Below are 12,515 nucleotides of genomic sequence, written 5' to 3'. Positions count from 1 at the left end.
TGTATACTGTGGTGGAAGGTTGGGATTTAAGAATTTACCTGTGAGTGGATTAATGGTTTAGTCTGACAGCTGAAGGTATTTAATGCTGCCAGTTGTCATTAGGTTGGAGTGAATTGTTTGTAAGGAGAGCTTCATGGCAAATACTTTTTGTTCCACTGTACTTACCTTGGTCCATCTCACTCCAGCCGCTAAAGGCCGCCCTGTTACACTCCTGTTTTGGCTTCCCCTCATCTTAATGACCTTGCAGTATCATATCACCCTATTAGAGCACTTCGCTCTCGCACTGCAGGCCTACTTGTTGTTCCTAGAGTATTTAAAAGTAGAATCTCTGTCTCTCTTCCACAACATGTCTTTTATCCTGTCTGTCTGTCTCACCCCAACCAGTCATGGTAGATGGCTGCCCCTCCCCGAGCCTGGTTCTGCTGGAGGTTTGTTCCCGTTAATTTCTATTTACAAATATTTTCAAAGCTAAGAAGACACCTAAAAAAGTTCCAAGTGGTCCAGGAAAGAAGAGAGAACGGCTGAGACGCATTTTCTCTAAACACCGGGTCTGTGTGGCTTTTAAACCCCAAAACACGCTGCGCCAAAAACTGGTCCACCCCAAGGATCGGGTCCCCCGACACAAACAGAGTAACATAGTGTACGCTGTGAAGTGCCAGGAGGATTGGCAGGATTTATACATCGGGGAAACCAAACAACCTCTGGCTACAACACAGAAGAGCCACCTCATCAGGCCAGGACTCTGCAGTCTATTTACACCTACAGGCCAGTGGACACTTTCAATGATGAGGATGTACACATCCTGGACAGGGAGGAACGCTGGTTTGAGGGCGGAGTCAAGGAGGCCATTTATGTGAAAAGGGAAAGACCATCTCTGAATCGAGGAGGGGGCCTAAGGGTACATCTGTCGCCATCTTACAATGCTGTGATTGCAGCCATTCCCCAACTCTCTGTGAATGGTACTCATGGTTATTGATCAGTGGTTGTTGATCAGTGGTCATGAGAATTTGCATATTAATGATCATGTAACTGAGCTCGGTGGCAAACTCAAGGCCAGGAACAGGAACAGATCTCACCTGTGATACAGATCCTGAGTAAAACTATTGTTTTGTCCTACTTCCATGGAAAACATCCAGGTCAGTAATGACTCACCGAGAACTCTGAGCTGTGTCACTGCTCAGAAGATCTGATATTTAATTTCAGCTGCTCTTCAGTTAACAGTATCACGTTTAGCATCGCAGTACTCGCTGCAGCATCAGCTGTTTCTTTCAGTTGCTGAAATTCCAGATTATGAACATGTACCGAGGAATGTAGTCCTTAGAAAGGACTGAATGCAGCTTGGTTACCCAGCTGCATTAACATGCTGTACATGTTGGGCTTCACACACACACACACACACACACACGTACACACACACACACACACACACAGAATACCTGCTAACCACCAACACTGATGTATGAAAGTGGAAATCAGACACAGGGCCAAAAACCTTTGTTTTCTTGAGACAGGACACAAACACTGGACAGAGCTGTGTCAGCTGTTTCACACCAAAGCTCACTGATGTAGACAGGTGGAGTAGATGTGGTCCAGGTCTGTGGGGGCTGCAGTCATGGTCTGGTAGGTGGAGTCTTCACATGTGGATCCTGCAGCCCCGTTCTTCTGCTGGGCCGCAGGTATCTGAAAATATTTAACACATCCAGTTACAGCACATGTATGTATGCAGCTGGTGTTTACTGCCCTCTAGTGGCATTAATCTCTCGTGCAAGATTAAACACTGACAGAAACACTGATGGAGAGTTACCTCCACCTGTCTTCCATCTGAATTCCTGTTTTTCTTGTTCTCCATCCATCTGTAGAGGAGCAGCAGGAAACCAGCCGACAGCACGACGATCACAACCACGCACACAACCAGAGACACAAAGTAATCTGGACACAGAAGAAGACGACGCTGAGTGGGACGTCAGACAGTGATATGAAAGACTGATTTAAAACAAACAGACCTTTGTGCTCTGATGTTAATAAAAGCTGAGGTGGGTGTGGTCCAGGTGGGCGGAGTTGTGAACAGATCCTGAATCAGTGATGATGCAGAGACACACTGGTGAAAACATGAGACACAGCAGCTCCAGACAGATATGTAGACATGAGGTTCTCTCTGACCTCAGATCAGTTTTGGTCCAGAGCAGACGGCGCAGTTTCTCCATCATGTGTCCATCACATGTGGCTTCTTCTCTGCGTGATGAAGCTGTAACCTGCAGGTGTAGATGGCACGCCGAGCTGCTCGCAGACGCTGATGTCTGGACGTGTTCCTGAGCCCATGTACTGATTTCATCCCAGAGTCGTCCCTGCGCACAGAGATTCCTCCAGGATCTGTGAGGATGTTGAGGATATGATGTTCTGTAGATGGGTTCACAGTGAGGAACATTATTCTGAGACTTCCACAGTTTGTAGATGCAGGTTTTTGCACGTTGGTGAACAACTGATGATCTCTTTATCCTTGATCATGTGACGGACCTGCTGAAAAACAACCCGGTCAGCTGCTACTCCAGCTCTATTTTTTCCCCTCAAGTCAACTTTTAGACGTGTTGCTGAAATCAAATTTAAAATGAGTCAGAAATATTGAGGAAATATTAAAATGTCTCAGTTTAAACCCCGGATTTGTTTTTGGGATGTTCTATAGTTCTCTCTCTCTCACACACACAATTATGCCAATGATGGTGAGCTCCCTTCTTATTTTTAATTATGAATTATTTGCTTTTCACTCTAAGAGTTTTTCTAATTTAAAGCCATCAGCACACATTCAAAAACACGAGGGCTGAACACCAAAGACCAAAAACGCACTTCAGATTGCTTTTATATTGTCAGGGTATTATAACGCCCCCTCTTGCGTTTACAAGCACATATTTGCCTCTTAAGAACATTATTTGCCTCTTTTACAGACAATGATCAATTTTTAGAGATAAATGCAGACACAGAAGTTCCCCTTTCTGGCATCCTCTTCCAAATATGGTGATGATCTCAGGCCTTTGAGGTCCCCATGGACTCGTCCTCCTTCTGTCACCTGTTGTCAAGTAAACTCTAGTGCAATATGTTGCTGAATATAGATAGATTTATAGATTTAACTCAACAATTTAAAGTGGTTATAACTGCACCTGTAATAAACATGTTAATATGTGATTATGATAACACCTGTAATACAAATTATAACATAATGCCAACAGCTTCAATAAATGCTTTGATGAAATGATAATTAATGCAATGATAAAGATGATGGTTATGAACAGTAGCAGTAAAATAATTTCTTTAATCCTACAGTAACTGCTCTCAGATCATTCCAAATCATCAGCAGGACCAGCTCAGTAAGATAGTTCTGTATGATACTGCAAACTTTGGCACTGATGTGATACCAGGTAAATACACGGCAATTATAAGCATCGATGCCAATACTGATACTTTTAACCCATAAATGTAGCTTCTGTACGGAAGAGCACTGTGTCATGAGATCAGATTAATTTGCATACTTTCAGCTTTTATTTTGAAACTGTTTTCTGTAGACCTGAGTGTAAATGTGCCTGTCTCTAAGGCTTGTCGGGTCAGCTTCTGCTGATTAGATGTATTATAGAATTTAAATAAAACAGACGTGACAGCCAACATGAAAAAGATATTTTTATAGTGAATGTGTGACGTACATTTTTTATTTCCAAAGAAATGACTGATTTAACACAGTTCAGCGAGCTACATGCTGAACTTAGAGGACAGAAAGAAAGTGATCGTAGCACACTAGTATAGATCCAGCACCAGCATCAGTGCTCGTACTGACCAGCAACAGTCACAGGAGTAAGAATCAGACAAAGTGTGCAGCAATACGACTTTTTACTATTAAACACAGGTAAACAGGAACCATTCAAATCATGTAAAGAATTTACAGTACAAAGGTTAATTATGTTTGATACCAAAACTCACTATATAGTGTAATCTTATTTACCCGTCCAAACAGCATTTTAATGCTAAAGCTGGTCAAAGTGGCCTCTTTAATCACATTGTAGCAAAAGTTATTGAGTCATTAGATCAGTGACAATCATATAACATACGTGATGTGAAATACAGCGTCTGTAGGGACGGCAGCAACAGAAGAGAGTGGTCAGAGTTAGGGGGTTAGCGTTCATTTACACCCACAGCTCAGAGAGGCGGGGCTTATAAACTGAAGTAATAACAAACATACACAAATAAAAAAACATGAAAACGATTAATATTATAACTGATGTTTATAGTTATACAATTATAAACATCACAAACGTATCTGTGGATGAGTTTGTGATGGAAACATTTCAGGATTTTACTGGGATGTTAGTGATTTGCAGGAAATTGTGTCCGTTTGAATGTATCGCACATGTGACATGTACTGCATGTCAGTGAGGGTGGAGTAGATGTGGTCCAGGTCTGTGGGGGCTGGAGTCATGGTCTGGTAGGTGGAGTCTTCACATGTGGATCCTGGAGCTCCGTTCTTCTGCTGGGCCGCAGGTATCTGAAAATATTTAACACATCCAGTTACAGCACGTGTGTATGCAGCTGGTGTTTACTGCCCTCTAGTGGCATTAATCTCTCATGCAAGATTAAACACTGACAGAAACACTGATGGAGAGTTACCTCCACCTGTCTTCCATCTGAATTCCTGTTTTTCCTGTTCTCCATCCATCTGTAGAGGAGCAGCAGGAAACCAGCCGACAGCACGACGATCACAACCACACACACAACCAGAGACACAAAGTAATCTGCAGAAGAAGACGACGCTGAGTGGGACGTGTGTTTTTCAGGGTCATAAACAGAACGTTTTAATGGACTGACAGGATATCAATAAAGCTGCCCGACAGGTGACAGGTGAGTACCTGTGATCTGCTCAGGGAGAGCTGGCATGGGGGTGGTGCCGGTGGGTGGAGCTGTGAACACAGAGACGTGAGACAGTAAACTAGTCGTTTTCCAGCTGTGAACAGCAGGGGGCGACAGACGTCTCAGTGACTCACTCACAGGAGTCTCTCAGTGCATCACTTCGCTTTTTCTAAGGAAGTAAACTCTCAATAAAAGAGGAAATCTGTGTGTCAGTGACGCTGAAAGTTCCTGAAAAAGTGCTGAGAAAACACAAACCCTCCTAAAATAACACAAAGACTATTTCAGAGCATCCATGTGATGGTGTCACTTCCCCTTTCAGCAGAAAGAAGAGGGCGACCTGTCCAATCGTTCAGGCCTGTTCACATCAATCATTACATTTCATTGTTGCAGCTGGGACCGCCACACCTGGTCCTGACACGGTTTGGCCGTACGTGCTGAAAACCGAGCGTCCACATGTGACGAGTGAAGAGCGAGCGCGTGGATTTCCTCCGTTCTGGGTCCCTGTTAAATCCACAATCAAACTAAATGAACAACATAAAGCAGCAGAGCTGTGAAGATGACTGCATAACGTTTTCAGGCTGACACATAAAGTTTGGTTTGAACAAAAATAATTTGGGATCCAATAACGACTCACCTGAGACCGTGAGGCGTATCTTTGCAATGTCGCTCTGACCGTGTTTGTATACGATGGTGATGATATATTCCCCACTGTCCTGCAGTGTCAGCGCGCCCAGGGTCAAGTGGCCGTTGGCTGGATTAATCCACGCTCTGCCCTCGTAGGACGTGTTCAGTCTGAGCGTGGAGGAGCTCACCGAGGCAACATTTACAATCTCCTTCCCGTCATTAAAGTGCCAGAACAGAGCCGAGCTCTGCAGGTCGTGAATCGGAGTTTTCAGCGTCACATTGCTTCCGACACCTGCGTGCACAGAGCCTTCTGACAGGATCCTCTGACCCACGCAGCACCCTGCAGGGACACAGGTCACATGACGTACCATCAGAGCTGTGCTGATTATACCACCGTGACCTCTGACACTAACAGCTGTGTCACACCTTTACCACAGGAAGCAGAAAAAGCAAAGCTTTCAAAGTAAAACCGAGTACCAAAACCCACTTTATGTAAACATGTTCATATTTCCTGCTGTCCTCTCCACAGTGGATCCATTTCACACGTTTTCACTCCTGATTTCAGTTTGTTTGTTTTCTGTAAATCTGCTCGGACGGTGAGGAGGTCACATTCACAACCTTCCTCAGAGCTCCTTCCTTCAGCTGAGAGCGAGCTCAGCTCTGAGGAGGGCCGGACTACAAGGCCAGACTAACGGCTTCTGTTTTTTTACCTGTTTACCTGCTGGGTCACCATGGTAACAGATGCTAAAACACCTGACGTGATCTTCAGATTGGTTCTTTTATGCGTACAGTGTCACAGCAGCACTGAGCACGCTCAGACACAAAATCATTCCGTGTACTTCTTTATTCAGTGCCACGCCCCACCAGATGAACCAGGTTTGGGATAACCTCCGATAAATACTTCATGTGTTTATTGGAGGTTATCCCAAACCTGGTTCAGACTTCAGTGCCACTGCTTTGCGTTAACTTCAGCGGAGGCTCTGACCAGGACAGATCAGACCTAAAGGACAACAGCTTCAGCCTTTATAATAACTAAAATATTAAACATTCAGCTCTGAGACATTTAAATTCTTACCGATGGACGCGAGCAGACACAGGAGGGCGACCCGAGCCATGGTGGACACGTCAAACGTTCCCAGCTGAGGACTGGTTTCCTGATCTTTCTAGCAGCTCTGACTCACAGCCGAAGAGGAAGCTGGTCCATGTTTTCTGCAAACGGTGGCACATTCAGGGTTTCAAGAAAATCACCAAGCAAACGAGGAAGCGTCCGAGCCTTCACGGCTGCACGGGCCTGAAGCCCACAGCTAGGGGACGTTTGGTCATCACAGGAAGGGTGATGTCAGCAATCCCACTGCGACCTCTCCGACATCCTTGGTACACCTTCCAGTGCAACCACACCGACCCTCAGTTTCACACGTAGACACACATACAAAGGCTGAGGACGTCTGAAAGTGTTTCTGAACCTGCGAGCGTTCAGGCACAGCGGGCGGAAGATGTTTGGAGCCAGGAGGACGCTTCAGACAGAAACCGAGGAGCTACTGAAGCACTTTGTTCATCAGGAACACGACCGAGAACCCAACGGTCGCACTGACCACAAATCACCCTCGCAAACATGAAACCTCCACCATCATCTTTAACAGCTCTAACACATTAACAACAGCACAAACATGTCTGTGGAGGTTCTGTCATCCCGCTCATGGCAGTCTGAGGAGGCTGGACTTCCACCTCTCGTCACAGAGGCTTCTTCATTTGGTCTCAGAACAGCAGAAGCTTCTCTGATTCAATTCAATTCAATTCAATTTTATTTATATAGCGCCAAATCACAACAAAAGTCGCCTCAAGGCGCTTTATATTGTACAGAGAAAAGCCCAACAATCATATGACCCCCTATGAGCAAGCACTTTGGCGACAGTGGGAAGGAAAAACTCCCTTTTAACAGGAAGAAACCTCCGGCAGAACCAGGCTCAGGGAGGGGCGGGGCCATCTGCTGCGACCGGTTGGGGTGAGAGAAGGAAGACAGGATAAAGACATGCTGTGGAAGAGAGACAGAGATTAATAACAGATATGATTCGATGCAGAGAGGTCTATTAACACATAGTGAGTGAGAAAGGTGACTGGAAAGGAAAAACTCAATGCATCATGGGAATCCCCGGCAGCCTACACCTATTGCAGCATAACTAAGGGAGGATTCAGGGTCACCTGGTCCAGCCCTAACTATATGCTTTAGCAAAAAGGAAAGTTTGAAGACTAATCTTGAAAGTAGAGAGTGTCTGTCTCCCGAATCCAAACTGGAAGCTGGTTCCACAGAAGAGGGGCCTGAAAACTGAAGGCTCTGCCTCCCATTCTACTTTTAAATACTCTAGGAACAGCAAGTAGGCCTGCAGTGTGAGAGCGAAGTGCTCTAATAGGGTGATATGGTACTACAAGGTCATTAAGATAAGATGGGGCCTGATTATTTAAGACCTTGTATGTGAGGAGCAGGATTTTGAATTCTGGATTTAACAGGATCTCTGATGAGAACAAGTCCAGTCGCCTTCGTTCCAGCCTCCTCAGACTGTATTACAACATTACTAAATCTATGACGGGTCCAAATAAGACTCCAGTGTGGGTGAACCATGTTTCCTGTAATCAAGAAATATGCCGGCTTCATTTGTCAGATTCAGCCCTGTTTGATGATGAAATCACTCGTCATCACATCCTGAAGACTAAAAAATAATTTATCACAAAGACACCAACACATTAAACAAGTCTGTCAGCATTTCAGCTTTTTATTAAATAACAAAAGGTCAGAAAATGAAGAACAGCTGGAAAACAAACCAAGAGGCAGTGCTGCCATCTAGTGGACATCAGTGAGGACGCCCTCATGTAAACTACAGGAGTCCAGCTAAAACTGTGTTTTTCTGACATGTGGTGACTGAGCCGCCCTGTCCTGTCCCCCTCAGTGTTACAGCATTTGCATATTTATTTATCTCACAAAGTGGAAGACGTGCAGTTAAAGGACATCCTGTAAATCTCAGTATCAGCCGAGCAATTAACTAATCCTCCTAACGAGATCATCTGAAGATTCACTGTGTGACACACTGAAGATACCAGCTGTGAGACGCCAGCCTTCTCCTAAACACAATAATAATAATAATAATACATCATGACCAGGATATCTTGACCTATCAGGTTAAAGTTATCCTAACATCAGGTGTGTGGGGGCGTGGCCACAGGAAGGTCAAAGTGCTTTATACTGTTTGACACCAACAGGGAAGCAGCAGGTATAAAACTGTTTCTGAGGATCTGTATTTCATACTGGCTCCTCCCACGTGCTCCTTCTCTTCCAGAGCACTGATTGGTCACCTGAAGTTACACGGATGAGCCACAGAGCCGAGATCACACATCAGTCCCAACCATCCTACACAAGCTTTATCAATAACACTGCAGCTGCTCAGCCAAGCTCACCTCACAGGAGCCTGTCACCTGACCGCAGTCAGCTGGTCAGCAGCGGGGATGCGCGACGTGCACGACGAACACATGACTCTAATTACTCATGCACGACTGCACGTCGGATCCAGGAGGTTACAAAGCTGCCTCCCTCCCACCTGCAGCAGGTGTGACCACGCGTGTGATGTCACACAGCGCACAGAGTGTGGACACGCTGCTGCGGCCGGTGGACGGACAGCATTCCCGACAGCGTCCGCATCACAAGGTCGTTCTTGCAGTGAAAACAGGAACACGCTAGTTTCTGCTGATGTCTGAATAAAGTCTTGATTCCACCGCCAGGCGAGGGTGAGTGACGGGCTGGCTGAGCTGCGACGCCACGCCGAGCTCTCATCCTCGCGGCGTTCACGTCTTGCTGCTTTCGGCGACACACTTGTGCTTTTTGACCTGCGAATGCCAAGTGAACCTTTTGTCGCACACGTTGCATTTAAAGGGCTTCTCCTCCGAGTGGACGGCCATGTGCGTGATCACGTTGGCCTTGTTGGTGAACTTCTTGGCGCAGACGGAGCAGCTGAACGGCTTCTCGCCCGTGTGCACCCTCATGTGGTTGACGAGCGTGTTGCGCAGGCTGAAGCTCGTGTTGCACACGGAGCAGGTGAAGGGCTTCTCGCCGGTGTGCACGCGCAGGTGTGTGGTGAAGTTGGAGCTCTTGGAGATTTTCTTGCCGCAGAACGGGCACGTTTTCTCCCCCGTGTGGCTCTTCATGTGGCTCTGCAGGTGGTTCTTGCCTCCGAAGCGTTTGCCGCACTCAGAGCAGCTGTAAGGTTTCTTGGCTAAGTTACTTCCCGCGTCTCTCACAGCGCCCTCTGATGGCGGTTTCCCGCTCTGCACTGGAGCATCCTCTGGGGCCCCTGTGTCAGAGGAAGTCCTGACAGGCTGCGGGTGGTTTCTGGCTGCTTCTGGTCCTGCTCGGTCCTCTCCACCAGCTACAGGCACGAGCTGGTGGCTGCTGAGCTCGCCGTGGGTGTGAAGGAGGTCGGGGGACTGAGCGCTCTCTTCCACCTCCTCTTCAATCTTCACGGTGACGGGAATGATGGTGAGGTCCTCGTGCACGCCGGGCCGCTCCCCCGGCTGATTGGTCCAAAGCTCACGTTCATCTTTGACTTGTGGCGGTTCTGGACTCTCCCGGTGCAGACCGGGGCTCCTCTGCTCCTGTGAAGCTCCTTTATCCGCCGTAACCTTTGTGGCACTCAGAGGAGACCCTGGAGGACACAGAGGGAGGAAACGAGCACTGGTTAGCCCAACAGACCAAATGGGACCAGCAGGGGGCGCTCCTCTGGAGCTATGAGTATGTCTGTCCCATTCACTGCTTTCAGGTCTGACTGAATGAAACATAAAGTTCATTTTGGACATTTTGGTTTTGTTAGAGAGGACCAAACAGCAGGATTAGTTACCATGGTTACGCCAATCTAAGACTGCACGGTCATGTGATTAGTGTCGTGTAACACGTTACTCATAAACAGTTATTGAACATGTCTTCTTATTGGGGGGCGGGGGTTAACTTTCAATATATCATTTAAATGAAAAATAATGGGGCTGCCGTGACATCACCGCTGAACCATAATGGCTCCTTTAGGTGCTGAGGGGGAGGTGTTCCTCACAGTGACACCTGTGGGGCTGCAGGTACACGCCGTCACCTTCACCGTTAGTAAAAACACTGCTGCTCCATCCACAACACCAGAGAAAAGTTATTCTCTATGGTTACTGTTCCTATGGAGACACAGCTCAACCACACCTAACTTACAATTAAACTGCCTAGTTAAAATTTACAAAATCTGGAACAGCTGCTTATCCTTTCGGACGACAACAACTAATACTAATAACAATAACAAGAGTAATAATAATATTAATTATTATTATAAATATTATTATAACAACAATAATTGTTATTAGTATTATTGTTATTTTGTTGTTGTTATTATAAAAGAATAACATAAATAAGAATAATAATAATAATTGTCATTATTCATTCATTATTGTCATTATTAATAACAACAACAATGGTGATGATGATGATGACGATAACAATAACAACCACATCAATGGTGAGAGCCGCCCGTCTGTTTCCGGTAACGCACCGTGCGGGCCCCCCCGGCTCTTGGCCGCGTGTCCGTCCGGCTGCCTGCTCCTGTGCAGGCGGATCTCCTGCTCGTACTCCTCCATTGTCTTCTCAAACAGCGCGAAAATCTCCTCAGCGGCCGCGTTGAGCCGCTGCTTCACCAGCGCTCTCAGCACCTCAGCCTTCGACATTTTCCCCGCCGTCAGCCGGACACGCAGATGCCGAGCCGAGCGGGTCTGCGGCTGCGCGGAGAAGGTTCGGAGGACAAAGTCGCAGGGAGCACCTACACCTGCCCGCTAACCTCCCCAGGCCCTAACCCTGACCTCACCTGTGCTTAGTTACTCGGACGGAACACACAGAGCCTGCCTAATCCGAACCGGAAACCCGACTGCTGCTAATCTGTTTTGCACATGCGCTGAACAAACTGCTTCCCGTTTTCGACTTTTCATAATAAAAGCATTCCTTCAGCGCGATTCTCATATGGACACCCCCCACCGCCCGACCCTAAAATGAAGAAAACGAGAGGATGGATGGATGGATGGATATGTATCATTGTGTTCAGTATAAGAACAAAGTGCTTGACATACATCAAAACATAGAGAATAACTAGAAAATGAGGTGTAATAAGTAAGAACATACTTTACAGGAGAGAGGATCAAAGTTGGGAGACTTTTTATCTAATAATATTGTTTATTCATTTTTTCAGCTTGATAAGATTGTAAAATACGTTATACGTTAGTGTCAGATATGAATTGGACAGTTCATACAGTCCTACATATGAAAGCAGTCCTACATATTTGTTTAATATGTGCACTGAATATCAGGCAGTGATGAATAGTTTTCAAGAAGGCCTTCGTGTTTTGAGCAGGACAATGCGTAACTGCAGACTGCATCTGTTCCAGCAGCACGGCTGCAGTCCTGACCTCTGACCAGCTGAGAACATCTGGATCATCATGAACGCAACAACAGGACGAAGCAGAGCCAGGACTGCTAAACAGCTGCTCTCCTCAGCTCACAGACCCAGAAAACTAGGAGCTCTGAAATGAGCTCCTAGTTTGCTTGAAATGATGCATTTCCTCAGATGACAGGTTGACATGTTTTCTGTGATCTGCTGTGAATAAAATGTGAGTTTGTGATTGTCACTTCTCCTCACTTCTATTGTTGTTTTCATTTTACATGGATTCCCATTTTTTTTGCAATTAGTGTTTTACTAATAAGCATATCATATGTGTGTGTTTGTGTGTGTGTGTGTGTTTGTGTGTGTGTGTGTGCGTGCGTCTGTGTGTGTGCGTTTGTGTGTGTGCGTGTCCTCACTGCAGACACTGATACAGTTCATGATCTTCCAGCTGCAGCAGTCACTTCCGTCTGTGAGGTTTTTGTACGAGTGTGTTTCACTGTGTGAACATCGGAGTGCTGTGGTAACTCTGACAGTAATAAACTCCTGCATCGTCAGCCTGGA

General features: G+C 46.2%; 2 protein-coding genes across 5 annotated transcripts; both read right to left on the bottom strand.

The window, feature by feature from the left end:
• Positions 1 to 3,653: 3,653 nt before the first annotated feature.
• On the bottom strand, positions 3,654 to 7,359 carry LOC100705004 (uncharacterized). Of its 4 annotated transcripts, none has more exons than XM_019350477.2 (6): positions 6,587 to 7,359; positions 5,522 to 5,937; positions 5,263 to 5,388; positions 4,887 to 4,937; positions 4,648 to 4,772; positions 3,654 to 4,525 (listed from the first exon to the last, which is right to left on the bottom strand). In XM_019350477.2, exons 2-6 carry the CDS (start codon positions 5,880 to 5,882, stop codon positions 4,337 to 4,339), a joined length of 852 nt encoding a protein of 283 aa, XP_019206022.1. In that variant the 5' UTR covers positions 5,883 to 5,937; positions 6,587 to 7,359; the 3' UTR covers positions 3,654 to 4,336. The 4 variants fall into 4 exon arrangements, with proteins under 4 accessions (XP_019206022.1, XP_005462005.1, XP_005462004.1 ...); XM_005461948.4 differs by having other exon boundaries at positions 5,293 to 5,388; positions 5,522 to 5,851; positions 6,587 to 7,355; XM_005461947.4 differs by having other exon boundaries at positions 5,522 to 5,851; positions 6,587 to 7,354.
• Positions 7,360 to 8,259: 900 nt separating this feature from the next.
• Positions 8,260 to 11,449, bottom strand: LOC102081163 (zinc finger and SCAN domain-containing protein 2). Its single transcript, XM_013265330.3, has 2 exons — positions 11,076 to 11,449; positions 8,260 to 10,199 (listed from the first exon to the last, which is right to left on the bottom strand). The coding sequence occupies exons 1-2, from the start codon at positions 11,245 to 11,247 to the stop codon at positions 9,343 to 9,345; spliced, it is 1,029 nt and encodes a 342-aa protein (XP_013120784.2). The 5' UTR covers positions 11,248 to 11,449; the 3' UTR covers positions 8,260 to 9,342.
• Positions 11,450 to 12,515: the final 1,066 nt, after the last annotated feature.

This window comes from Oreochromis niloticus, linkage group LG22 (genome assembly GCF_001858045.2).
Source record: "Oreochromis niloticus isolate F11D_XX linkage group LG22, O_niloticus_UMD_NMBU, whole genome shotgun sequence".
In the NCBI taxonomy this organism is placed as follows: Eukaryota; Metazoa; Chordata; class Actinopteri; order Cichliformes; family Cichlidae; genus Oreochromis; species Oreochromis niloticus.
This window is presented reverse-complemented; position numbering and strand designations above follow the sequence as displayed.

Bases quoted from the DNA above. Each gene is read 5' to 3' on its own strand.
- LOC100705004 (XM_005461947.4), bottom strand. From the start codon at position 6,626: ATGGCTCGGGTCGCCCTCCTGTGTCTGCTCGCGTCCATCG. The intron at 5,852-6,586 runs GTAAGAATTTAA...GTGTCCCTGCAG, and splicing joins GTGTCTGCTCGCGTCCATCG to GGTGCTGCGTGGGTCAGAGG. The intron at 4,773-4,886 runs GTACTCACCTGT...CTTCTTCTGCAG, and splicing joins TCTCCCTGAGCAGATCACAG to ATTACTTTGTGTCTCTGGTT.
- LOC102081163 (XM_013265330.3), bottom strand. From the start codon at position 11,247: ATGTCGAAGGCTGAGGTGCTGAGAGCGCTGGTGAAGCAGCGGCTCAAC. The intron at 10,200-11,075 runs GTGCGTTACCGG...TGTGTCCTCCAG, and splicing joins GAGCCGGGGGGGCCCGCACG to GGTCTCCTCTGAGTGCCACA.